Genomic DNA, 13,867 nt, shown 5'->3' with positions numbered 1-13,867 from the left:
TGAGCTTCAAAACTGCTCTTCAGAGACCTGTGGGTGACTTTACAGAGGCTACGTCCATCTTTATTTACAGTCAATGATGCAATATTTCCTTTTAATATAACAGTCATTCATGTTGATTTCTTGGATACTGCCTGCAAACATCAATGTATTGTAATAATTTGTATACACAGTGTAGAGGCAATTTTGCTCTAAGGTGAGGAAAGCAGACAACAATGAGTCTGTCAAGATTCAAAGATTTATTACTGAACAGAATGTCAAATTAAAATGAACAACCAATAATCAATACAATGATCAAGACAAGGATCAACACATTACTATTTGGCCAAATAGGGTGCAGCGTCTTCCAACCACAACGGTATCAAGAGTCTGGACACCCTCCAATCTCAAACTTAGCTCTTTTATACAGTGACTATTATGTACACATGTTTAACCCTTTCATCCAGGGTACAAGGTATGTTTATCTTGCTTAATCATTAAGTGTACATTATTTGCGGAGATCAGTTCATACAGTTTGTTCATACATTAGGAGAACATCCAGTCAGATTAGAAGAAAGCGTTTCATGAAATGAAGGAAAACAGTTTTTTTTCATTACACACAGTACTGCATACTGTATACATTGAATTGTGATATTGTCACTGCACAACAGTCACCCATAAATAGAGAAGTTTCAGCACGTAAGCCCCCCTAACACCACAAACTGTTACTGTTACATCTAAACAAACAAGATGCAGTGTGTTAATTACTGAGCGTTCGAGGTGATGCTGGTGTATTTTTGATTTTAGGCCAGAGCGGTGCTAGCTGTTTCTCTCTGTTTCAAGTCTTTGTGCTAAATTGGGTTAACCATGTCCTGACTGCAGCTCTGTTCTCAACACACACACATGAGATTGAGCGTGAGCGTTCCATTTGAAAATCTCACTCTCACAAAAAACGTCAGTACGCGTGTTTTTGACAAAATGGTGAGCTATTCTTTTAACTGTCCACAAATACCAAAACCTGACAGCTGAAACATTCCATTCTTAATTCATCTGAAATACCATTTCATACAGGCGAACCACTGTGGATAAAAACACTGTAAACAGCAGTGTTTCTATATATGTGTGTATTTGTGTTGTCATCTGTGCTGATGCTGGTGAATTAGAGTGAGTATGAATGTGCATATCCAGCCTCTGCATCCCCCAAGCGCACACACACACACACAAAACCCTGTGTGTCCCACTTTCTGGCAGTGGACAATCAGTAGTAACTTCACACACACACACACACACACACACACTGTGCTGTGTGCTGCACTGCTCTTGCTTGGCAGGAGGCGACTGCACACTCAATTATGATCAGTCTTGGATTAGTGCTGTGCCCTACAGTTGTATAATGAACAGGCAATTAAAAAGTCAATTATGTTGCTTGGTAATAAAGGCACAAGACACAGGCTGGGTCAGTCTGCAGTGGCCAAATCACAGCAAAGCAGCCCACAGGGTCGCAGAGCTCCGAGAACGAGGCCAAATTTAGAGTCTGCATCACCAACTGCACAATCCAAAGTAAAAGAGTCATTCAGATGAGAGAATTTGGACAGAATATTTACAGAGATACAGCACATTCTTTAAGGCATGTCAGAGGGTTGGTGGTACATCCTCCCCTCATCCCCTGGGGTTTGTCCCTCAGTAAGTGCTTCGGTAGTGAATCTAGAAAAACCATTTAATTCAAGGGACGATCCAGCAGAATGAAAATGGACCACAATGCAATGCAGACACAGTAGGGTGATGAAGTGGGCGGCATTATATCAGGCAGCCACAGCACTGGAAGCTAAAGTCTTTTCCATTTTATGCAGAGATACTATCAGCTGATGGACTTTAAGAGTTTAGAGTTGAATCATCAGTCAAAGAAGCATGTATGTTTTGTATGAAACATGATGACATCATGATTATTACTTTTACCAACATAATGAGGAGACATTTATAATGTATATGCAAACTGTCACCTTGTGAGACGTGAGAAAGTAAGCAGGGTTTGAACATCTCTCTCAAGGGCTCTTTGTTTTACTCTACACCAGTGGTTGTCAAAGTGTCTGGTAGCGCTGGTAAGATCATTCTTTTTAGGTCAGTTACCACTGACCTTTATGGTTGTACCAGGTCCTAACAGGCCACTACGTAACCTGAATGCCTTGGTTGCCAATGAGAAAGAAAAGGATACAGGCCTTACCTGAAACTCAGGTGAGCTCAGCCAGCCTTTCCGTCATTGATCTTTTCCCTCTCTTTCTGGCGTCCGCTCTTTGGTCAGCTCATATTACATAAGACCAGCTTTCTTCAAGCTTGGAAACCAGTCAAAAAATAAGTGTCACCCTGTGACCTTTAAGATTGGGGAAAAGATGGTGGTCTTGGTTAAATATGGAAAAGGTCAGTGCTGACTTAAAAACAAGAGACGGGACGCGTGGACTTGTATTTAACAAAAATCTCCATCTCCCCTTAGACATCATAAGTGTTTGAGTAATTTAAACCTAACAACTGATGCTTCAGACATCCAAGCGTCCACCCTGACTAATTCTCAGCAGTACAGGAATGTCATACTTCCTGGATGAGATAAAACATTACCAGTGAGCATAATCCAAGCAACAAAGTGACTATGGTATAGACATATTTTATAGGAGCCACTGTGAGAGTTTCACTGTGACAATGATGATTTCTGTCTTCCTCTTCGTCACCATCTCGTTCTGTCGTTGCAGGAACCTTCTGCATCATTTCCCTCTGTACCTGCGTTGCTGGCATCAACTTCGAGCTCTCCCGCTACCCACGGTATCTGTACGGCCTGCCTGACGACATCGGCCATGGCTATGGCTGGTCCATGTTCTGCGCCTGGGGAGGCCTCGGCCTCACCCTCATCGCCGGCTTCTTCTGCACCCTGGCCCCCTCCGTGCAGCCGATACCCCGATCTACCTGCCCCAAGTCCCGACAGGAGAACGGCACCGTCTGCTAAAGCCGTGCAGCCGCGAGAAGCCCGACCGAAGCCGCAGAAGAAAGAAAGAAAACAGAAAAAAACTGTTCCATGTGTTCATCCATCCACTCATCTCCAGTCTCTCCTGGTTCCAGATTTTTTTTTTTTTTTTTTTTTTTTTTTTTTTTTTATGTTTGTGTGTGTTTTAAAATGGGTGTCTTGATGCTCTGCTATCTTGAAAAAAAAAAAAAAAACAGAAAAATCTGAAGAACTAAAGAAATATTATCAAAAATTTGAAGTTGTGCTTGTTTTGTTGTTGTGGAGCAGACGGTGAAATGGACCTTGACCGAGACAGTTTTTAAAGGAAGTAGATGGAGACACTGAAGGACTACATTTTGGATTGCGAATGGTTGTAGCAAAAACAACGGTTCTGAACCTCTGAAGGTGTCAGGTAAAGGTGTTCAACCTGTGAACTGCTTATAGCTTATATTGACTGGTCTACTGTGAGTGTGGAGAACTGAACGAATCAGCAGTATTGGAGGGAAACGGTCAAATTGTTAAAATCTTGCGGAACATTTCTCATGGACTTGTCCTCTTGGAGCCTCCTTGTTTGATAATTCACAGAGAACTTGACCAAACATGAAAACATGTAACTCCCTGATCTGGGATCATCTATTAACTCTCAGTATTCCAGCCGCTGAGGTCCCTCCAGTTACGTGGGAGGGTTTGTGGGTAGCGAGGAGATCCAGGACCTCCACTGTTGTACATTATTGTACAGAATATTCCAGAGAAGTGACAACCAGGAAACTGTCATGTCAGACCATTTTCATTCTCGTGTAGGTGCATTACATTCCGTCTGATGATCCCATAAGCCATTTAGCATTTTATACATGCGTTCCTCTTTTATTCAAAAGTGTGTTTTCCTTTTTACTGAACCCTTCATGTCGTGGACGAACTGTTGACTGAGCCTGCGTTCGGAGCAAATGTGGCGTTTGTTTGATTTTTTTTTTCCATTCTAGTCATAGAGATAAATGTGTGAGTGTGAATGTGTGTGCGTGGGGAGGGTTTATTTTGCAGTCTCTAAAGAAAAACAGTTGTAAAAAAAAAAAAAAAAAAAAAAAAACTGTAATAACGACAAAGTGGAGCCCTGCCTTGGGGATGTATAAAGGCAGGAGCTTTGATGAACAGACAAACGTACAGTAATGGGGAGATGCAGTATCCTGTTTAACCCAAATGACTTCTGCCTTGTCATCTTTTCTGGAGACTCCCAGCAGACATGGCACATAAAGAAGAGTCAGCAGCACGTCAACTCTGTACTCTGCCGCCCTGAGCGACTAAGAAAGACTTAAGTAATTGCATCGGTCGAAAAAACACACTCTTGGCTTTCCGTCCTGCGGATCTGTGAAGCTCCACTCTTTCTCAGAGTACGTGGCTTTTCCTCTTTAGCTCTTTATTTTTTTCCCACCTACAGCCGAGACCGGGCAGGGCTTTCTGCCGGGCCTCCTCTCTCTAAACCTATTTAATCTCTTTAACCGTGTGCGTTGTTGCTGTACCGCTGAGGTTGAGGTTAAAAAGATGTCACCTTACTCTGTCAAAAGACGTCTAGGCTGAAGAAAAAAAGAAAAAAAAAAATCAAAGCCCTCTGTATCTGCAAGATTCCTCCAGGCCTCAGCCACCCATCAGCAGTCAGAAATAAAAACACACACGCGCATGGTGTCGGATATTTCTATGCACATTAGGCATGATCATCGTAATGCAATAAACAGGCCAATTCATTCTCATCAGATACAGAATCCCAGTCATCCAGAGCTGAGCTTTGAGCTCAATACAGAACACTTAGAGTCATTGTGATCCCCCAATAAAACCGTTCATTGAAAACCAGTGTAGCCAATCCAGAAACAAAACCTGAACTGGCGTCTGCTCAAGAATAATCTCAGTTAAATACAACCTGGGTCTTATTTTTGTATTCCAGTTATGGCTGGGCTTCTTGATGTTTTTGTTTATATAAACATCATATCCTGGTTTAAGTAACCGGGATAAACGCTTATCCCAATTATCCCGGCTGATTTACTCGCTGGAGTACAATGATGCCGGGGTACTGTGGCTTGGAAAGATTCTGGTTCGGATCAACCTCAACCTTTTTTTTTTTTATGGCACATAAGTCATCATCAGTCTTGCAGACTAGTGTAGGTTTATCTTTGTTTTATGCGTTCAGCAGCTACTACACCGCTTTTATTCTTTGTTGACACAAGTCAAAGATTCAGTCCAGGGAAAAACGTTTAAATATGCTCCATCGGAATGACTGAATTCTGGACCGACTCACCCCACAGTCCTTCTCCCATTTAGCACTGAGGAAAGGCTGTTTCACTGTTTCTGTAACAACCCCCCCCCCCGGAACTGAAAGTCATGTGTGGAAGTGAAAAAGTAAGAAGGGTTTGAACACATTTAAACGATTATTGCGGTGTGCTTTTTCATTCAGCCTTCAAGTGTAGGCATTTAGAAAAGCTATAAAACATGATTTCTGAAGTGGTTCAGAAAAACATGTTCCAACCATTTTTTCTTCTCTAACTTTTCTAACATTTCCCCAGCACATTGATCCATATGCTGCATCCAGAGTTTGAAAATGTGAAATATATTTTCGTGAAGTTCAACAAAAAGTCATTTCAATCGAGATAAAACAATGTCAAGATGTGTCAAGACAAACAAATCAAAGGAAGAGGAAAGAGATGCGGTTCATGAAGCCACATCTGTAGATATCCTCTGCTCCTGTCAGTCCCAGTCCAAGCACTGTTGGCTTGTAAGGATGTTATCTGAGTTTAGATAATCTAGACTTTGTTGTATCAATGTCACGTGTTCCCAGATTTCAGAAATGAACTCCCAGAGCAGAATTTCATTCTGACATGTTGGATAAAACTACAAAAATAAGACCCATAGTCAAAGTCGTATTAAACCTGAATGAACCTTTAATAACAGAAACACATTCTAGTGTGGTACCTTGATGGGGTACAGTTACAGCACATACATACCACACATATCTATCATCATCTCGCTCTACCGTGTTGGTTTGCTGTATGCAAATAAAGCTCAAATACTACAGGGGCAGGATAAAGGTGGTTATAAATTCATTCAGCCGTGTTATAGAGAAAAAATAAAGTAGTTTTGTCTCCAAATTGAGTTCACAGTGACACAATCTTGTCTTTGTGGGATCTAAAGGAAACTCTGCTAGTTGAGGTGGGTGGGTGGGGGGGATTAGAGGAGAGCGTTTCAGGTGACAGTTATTAATATCTTTATCGCGGCTTCTCCAGTTACGGACTGCACCTTCAAAGGGTTCAATGAGACGCACTCACCCCTCTGTACCCAGCTACACACTTACAACCAGAGACCAAGGTAATGAGGTACGACGGAGTCGGTGTTTTTAATAAAAATGTAATTATAATGTTATCTGGGAACATCAAACATGCTATTCTGGTGATCAGGACGTCAGTTTCTCATTATATTGGGATAATCATGTTCTGTTTTATCGTGGAGTGATTCCTGTGAGCCTTCAGAGAGGCGCAGATCATAAACTGTGTAGGCCGGCCAACATATAATCTTTTAATACACTAATCTCATATAATGACATTATGGAGTCATCATCATAAGTTAACTATTTAATTAGCCTTTTCTGAGATAATGACACATCAAACTACAATCTCTGATAACAGCGATGAAAAGTAAAGATGAGCATCGCAAAAAAAAAAAAAATCTTGAGTAAATGAAATCATTTAGTTGTCATTTTAACGTAACGGACCAAAAAATGATCAGCAACCATAGCTGCTGTTGGATTCAACAGATTTATAGCAGTGTTATCATATGTATACATGACTGGAGGCCATACAAGCCATGGGTCATCAGAACTGTTCAGGTCCAATGAGGCCGGAGTTGTTCTTTGCAGTCAGGGTGTATTTTTTTTTTTCCAAAACTAGATGTTCTCTTGGACACAAGCTGCTGATGCAGTTAAACCTGAAAATACTTCAGAGCTTCAGACCTGTTCAAACTTTCCGGAGCAAAAAAACTACACACACACACACACACACACACACACACACACACACACACACACACACACACACACAACAAGAAAAGACCAGGACATACAGAGCAAGAGAGGAGTTATCAAGCCATGCATAAAAGCACAATCCGCTTCATGTAAGATGGTGCTCCTGATCATACTTTAAACATAAAGTTCTACATGGACCTGCATCCTTAAGACCCATCACGAGTAAGCTGGACTACTGCTGCCGAATTTTAGACCCGGACCTGACCCGAGACCTGAGGTTATGTACTAATATGCCGACATCATGAGGTACATCCACAGTCTGGATGCGAAAGTGCTATTAAGTGATGAAACCCTGTCTAGCATTATTAGCTAACTAATTATTGATTATAAATCATCAAACTTGCATTTAATTATAACCAGGAAACACATGGAGTCTGGTTCTAGATTGAACAAGAGAATATAATGGAGATGAATTAGTGAAAATCATTCCATGGAGTAGTAGATTTTGCTCCCTGTTTTTTGTTTTTGTTTGTTTTTTGTTTATTAGTTTTTTCCCCCAGAGTTGAAGTTAATCGCTGGAGCAGCTGATTAAAAAAAAAAAAAAAAAAGCGAGCCATCTGTTCAAACTGAACTAAAGCTTGTTGATAACTGTAAATTGTTGAGATTATAACCTTTAATTCAGTGACACTGATGTTGACAGTACAAGCAGTTAAAACTATAAAGGCCTTTTTACTTTCATTACAGTTTTATTGAGCAAATCAAAATGAGATGAGACGGTAATAAAAGCTTAGTATATATGTATAACTTTATACAACAAAATGGCCCCAACTTGACTGGAAACTATAACTATATATTAAATGCTGCCGACTGAGATCACATAGTGAAGATTATTCCTCACTTCATGATTCCTTTCCTGCAACCGCTATGACCTGTCAGAGGTATGGTGGCCCTGAGGGCTCAAAGCACTGCAACTTAAGGAAACACATGCAAACTGAAACTGAAACAAACTTTTGTTTATTTGCACGTGTTTTCTTAAGTTGCAGATTGTTGAGCTCTCAGAGCCACTGTACCGAGGTAAAAACAACACTTTTTGAGTGCGTGTACGGCAGCGTTACCGTGTTCACTGAGAAATTGAAATACTTGTCAAGCATGGCGTCAAATTCGATGTCAAAACCATTAAAAGCTGAGTTAGCAGGGAAGCACACAGACAAGGGCTTACAGTATGTCAGAATATGGACATCCAGAAATAGCTCGGACTGACAGACTGAACCATGACTCACCTGACAGCAACACTCTCTTCCAGGCAACTAATAAGACCAACAGCTTTGTGACAGTGAACTGAAAACCTCATCGTTTCTCAGCTAACTCACCGAGAGAGACAGACTGGAGCTGGAGAGGTTTCAGGACAGAGATACTGCAACTTCCATTGTGGACAGATATTTCTAACAAAACTGATCTATCAACCTTTAACATCAGTAATGTGTCTGTTGAGTAAACATAAAATAGGAGAAAAAAAGGAAATGTTCAACTGTGGAATGTAAAATCACAACAAAATAAATCTCATCGGTGTGTTTACTAATGCTGTTGGTTGTCGTGCATGTTGGTGTGTGTGTGTGTGTGTGAAGTAAGAAGGAGAACAGGAGATTAAAAGGAGACAAAGGTGGTTCTGGAAATGGAAATAAATGATTCTTCACTCAGAGATGGAAAAATTCTTTCACAAAAGAAAACCAACAATCATTGGAGAATACTTTCACATGGCTACAAGATAAGTTTCCCACCATCATCTTCATCATCATCATCATCATCATCATCATCATCATCATCATCATCATGGGCACAGATATAGATGTTTACTTTCAGATGGTCTACTGGTGAAGAATGGAGATTCTCAAACAACTTAACAGGCCCAACTGATAGTTTGACAGGACGATTCTATCTGCTGATTTAAAGGAGCTATTTGTAAGTCTTGCTATAATCCAGCGTTAGCATTAGCTAGGGTTGCCACCCATCCCGGTTCTCCCGAGATTGTTCTATTTTTTGAGTGACTATCGCCGAAAATTCATTTTCTTTCGCAGGACACAAATTGTCCCGGTTTTTGTGAAGATGCACTTCTAATTTAGAATTTCAGTTACAAATAAAACATCATTTTTTTCCTTCTCCTGCTATTCTGTTTTCTTCCTGCTTATGTCCAATCCTGTGTCCATAAACGTATGAAAATCTGTACAACAGTAACGATTGTCCAATGGCCAAGCTTATACTTTTATTCGATGGGTAGCAGAAATATTAAAGTTTACCTTATTACATAGCAACTGCAGCACGCATCCACATCCACGACCTCACCGTGAATCTAGGCAGAGAGGATTGAGGCGGGTAGCAGCAAGTGTGCCTGATGGTTGAGTGGTTGGGGTGCACTCCTATGGTATATTTTGTTTGTGTGGTAAAATGGGGGAGAGATGGATGAGGAGGGCGTAGCAACAAAATCAGGTGAAAAAACGTACATCTAACACCCCCACATCATCACTCATCAAAGGTGGCGAACCCAACATTAACAGCTGTTTACTTACCAGTCTAGAAGAAAAGATTGCAAGTTTGGCATCAAACTTCATTCCTTTATTCGCCAAGAGCTGTTTCCAGAGGTGGATCTTGTTTATTCTATCACTTCTTTTCTTCTACTGAAGTTAGCATGCTAACCTGCTATCCCTGACCCGGCCGAACCACCATCTCGTCACTTTCCAATACCGAGTCGCTGTAGCATCCAGTCTGAAGAAGTAACTGCTCAAAGGACGTGTTGTATTGACCTCTTGTATTGTAAACACAATGACTGAAGCTCTTGGCAAGACTGGTAAGTAAACAGCTGTTAATGCTAACGTTAGCTATGTAGCAATAGCAAAACTTACATATAGCTTCTTTAAGCTAACTGGTGATGAATTGGATTTGGCATTTATAACATTCGATAAGAAACAAGAAAGTAAAACAACCAGTGTCACTGTTACATAGTTTGTGCACCAGAGAGCACTGCAACACCACTGTTCACAACATACTAATCCCTCACTCCTGTCCCGTTGTCCCAATCCCAGAAAAAATGACTCCCTTCTCATCCCGTTCTCTTGTGGCATTTTTTTTTTACAGTGTTTCCCACAGGTTGAGAATTTACTTGTGGTAGTGGGCAGTGCTGCCTGTGACCAATGTGCACGCAGAGAACCTAGAAAACCCAGTCAATGCTGAGCGTGAACACAATATATTATGATTTTTTAAAGGAGCTATTGGTACATTCTTACTTTCCAATCTTGCCTAAAGCTTTAGCTATGATTGCATTTACAATACAAGAGGCTTGGAGCTAGCTGGTTAGCATGCCAACTTGAATAAAAGACAAGAAGTGACAGAAATAGAAGCAAAACAAGAGGGTTGATTTCCAGCACTGGAGACAGCTCTTGGTGAGTTGGCTATGTAGCAATAGTAAGACTTACAAATAGTTCCTCAAATATTGAAAAAGGCATTGGTCACCAATTAATATCTGACACAGAATTTAAATAGCATCGATAAACCATGGTTTAGGTCATCATTTGTTTGGCCAATTAGCAAAGAAGAGGAGTCATTTTTGTTATTGAAAGTGTGACACTTGAAAAGGACATAAGCACGTCTTTGCCAGGAACAGTATGAGCACTTAATTCATTCTTGACATTATCTGAAAGCCGCTACCTCCTCAGCCAGATAAAGCTAATTGGTCCACACTGAAAGCCTCTGAGGTCGGTTCTTTCAAATGTTTTACGGGAAGTGTAAGGTCAGTGGAAACCATCAGAGCCTCTCACGAGTTGGTGCAGGGGAGTGAACGTGACACCAAATGAGCTCAAAACCACTTCCTACATGAATGGAGAGAACTGATTCATACCAGAGTTTGAACAGTCAAACCTGCTTCTATATGGTTTGCCTCCAGACTGATTTGCTGACTTGCTTAAAATCTGTCATAGAAAAGAATAATCTGTGTTTGACCTGAAGCTTTATCTGACTGAAGAGAAGGATGAAAAACAAGGAACAAACTCAACACACTTTACATTTTTCTTTTATTTAATAATTAGTTTCTTTTACATTCCAGATTTAGAAAGGCTCCTTGTTTTAGATAGGTTTAAACATTGTGAAAACATGTTACACTGCATCAGTGTCTTCATTCTTAAAGATACTGTTGAACAATGAAACTTGTCATGACTTTATAAACAGATAATATTTAGAACCATTTAAATTTGAAGCTTTTGGATGATTAATGGGTACATGACGTACACCTCATGTTACTGAAGGTTTGAGTTGGTCTGAAGCTGTGCTATCCCAGCATACACTGCCCCAAGAATCAACTGCAAAACTAGAATCACCTCCTCATGGTTGTCTGCCTCCTCCAATCAGACTACTTTCAGATTAAATCCCTGTTTATCCAGAGTCATAGAATATATGAACCAATTGTGTAAAGATTTTGTCATAATTACTGTGTGAAGTCTTGGGTAATGGCTAAAAAGTGTCTTTTGAGGTCACCGTGACCTTGACCTTTAACCATCAAAATCTAATCAGTTCATCCTTGAGTCCAAGTGAATGTTTGTGCCAAATTTGAGGAAGTTATGTCAAGGTGTTACTGAGATATCGTGTCCATTAGAATGGGAACAATCTGCCTAATATGCATAAAAACAGACACAGAAAATTGAAAAATGTCACTAGTTCTACTTCTGTAACTGTTTAATTCATGAGAGTTTCCAACAATCAATAACAGATAATGGGGTGGGGGGCTGTTGATAACAGGCTGAAGCTATGTGGCAACAAGGGAAACCATGTTCCATCTGTTCCACAAAGCTACATTACATACATTACTACATGTGGGTCATATAATTATAAACGTAAAGATATTACATTCACTTACTAACTGAACTGCTCTAAAAACTTGTTACCACTAGGTGTCTCTGTAGAGCACCACCATGTCATATCAAAGAGTTTGGTTTGGCTACTTGACGGGAAAGTAAGACGGTCATATCATTGTCTACGTCGCCTTTGACGAAATTCCAACATGAAGACCTTATCTCCTGGTGTTTTGCTTCGATGTAAACATAAGTTGTAGATGGTTTCACACCTCTTAACCTGCAGAGGTCTATGTAGTCCATACTGAGCAGCTGATGTGCAGCTGATGAACACATCTGACAAGCTACAATAAAACCTTTCACTGATCTTAATTGATTATTTGCCTGTATGTGTGTGTATCTAAAACAAGTCCTAGTTATTTTTGCTTTGGATCTATATCTGGATGGCAAACTTGCAAGTAAGCTAGACCACGTCTCATGCAAAAAACCTGTAGTGTATTCCTTGACTTAGTTCTGCCTTGATAAACACATCACCTCTGTTGTAAAAAACAGTTCCTATCAGTTAAGAACCAAACCAAACTAAAACTGATTCTGTCCTTCCATGATATGGAGAAAGTAATCCACGCCTTCATCACAACTCCACTAGACTATTGTAATTCTTTGTAATCAGGCCTTCAATAGACTGCATCATCTCGCTTACAATTGGTCCAGAATGAAGCTGCAGGGATGTTGACTGGCACTAAAAAGTGTAAGCACATCACCCCAGTCTTGGCCTCCCTTCACTAGCTTCCTGTCCAAGTCAGAATTCAGTCTGTGATGTCGAGGCCCCACCTCACATCACAGACCTCATTCATTGACTCAGCTCCTGGATCTCTCAGACCTGAAAGCTCATCCCTCTTGCACGTCCCATGATCACGACTGAAACTAAAAAGCGACAGAGCCTTCGCAGCTGCTGCTCCAAAATCATGGAACCATTTTCCATTAGAAATCAGATGAGCTCCCTCCATCTCCATTTTTAAATCTAAGCTAAAAATACATTTTCTAACTAACCTTTTAGTCCATTGTTCTATTCATAATTGTGTATTTGCTCCTTGTTATTTTCTTGATTTTGTTAGTATGTTTATATGTTCTGTATACAGTATATTTACTATGCTTTCCTTGTGTTTTACTTTCTTTTATTTATTTAAGTTGTCCTTTGTGCAGCACTTTGATAAGCTCAAGCTGTGTTTAAACATGCTCAAGAGATAAAGTTGACCTGACTTGACTACACCCACATCAATCTGCATAGCTGTCCTCTCTGGTGACCTGAACTGAAGTTCTGGAGATAGAACTTAGTGAGTTGGCAAAAACCTGCGTGTGCTATGTGGGCCCCAAGGTTCGTCCACTCAACACTGACTCATCAGCAACAGGGTCCATGAGTCCCTGCCTCCTCTCCAACTCCATTCAGCTTACCCCTGAGGTGTGCTGAGGTTGGCCTGGCAACCAACCTAAGCAACTACCAGGACCAGTGTGGTATTGGTAACACTAATCAACTAAATGCGGTGTTCATTGAAAATGGCATCCACCAGCAACATCTGGCTGAAGATGTTCACCTGCCTGAGCACTGAACACTGAACACCACCATGATGGGCCCCTACAGACCGCCTACAGACCGCACAAGCTTCACCCCCTCATCAACAGAGCCTCAGGTTGTTCAATATTTATCAGCTGTATTTATCTAAAGCAGCAAAAACCTGCATGAAAGAAATAAAATACCACATATTATTTTTATTGTGACATGAAGTGCCATGTTAGTAGGGAGGCCCACCCACATGGGAAAATCAAATAGTCAGCTTTTAATTTGGTTTCCTGCCTGTGAATCACAGTGACATTAGGTTGTATTCTCGTTCTGCTGTCATTAGAACATACTGTTTGATCACAGCTACACATCTTGGTTTTTAAATATGAGCCAAAAAAGAAGGATTTAAGTCGCTTTCTTCTTTCTTTATTCTGTTGGCAAAACAAAAAATGAAAGGGGTGATTTTTTTCATTCCCCGTTATCTCCGTAGTGGTGAAATCAAACGGTTT

The 13,867-nt window shown here is 40.6% G+C and overlaps 1 protein-coding gene across 2 annotated transcripts in view; it reads left to right on the top strand.

Annotated features, from left to right (window-relative positions):
- Positions 1–3,059, top strand: part of tmem178b (transmembrane protein 178B) — a 122,170-nt gene extending 119,111 nt beyond the window's left edge. For both annotated transcript variants that reach the window (XM_022749472.1, XM_022749473.1), the window contains exon 5: positions 2,718–3,059. In XM_022749472.1, the coding sequence (XP_022605193.1) occupies positions 2,718–2,968 (251 nt within the window). In that variant the 3' untranslated portion in view covers positions 2,969–3,059. The remainder of the gene's footprint in view (positions 1–2,717) is intronic.
- The last annotated feature ends 10,808 nt before the right edge of the window (positions 3,060–13,867 follow it).

This window comes from Seriola dumerili, unplaced genomic scaffold (genome assembly GCF_002260705.1).
Source record: "Seriola dumerili isolate Sdu_G_001 unplaced genomic scaffold, Sdu_1.0 BDQW01000138.1, whole genome shotgun sequence".
Taxonomy (NCBI): Eukaryota; Metazoa; Chordata; class Actinopteri; order Carangiformes; family Carangidae; genus Seriola; species Seriola dumerili.
Note: the sequence above shows the minus strand (reverse complement) of the source record. Positions and strands in the feature narration are given on the sequence as shown.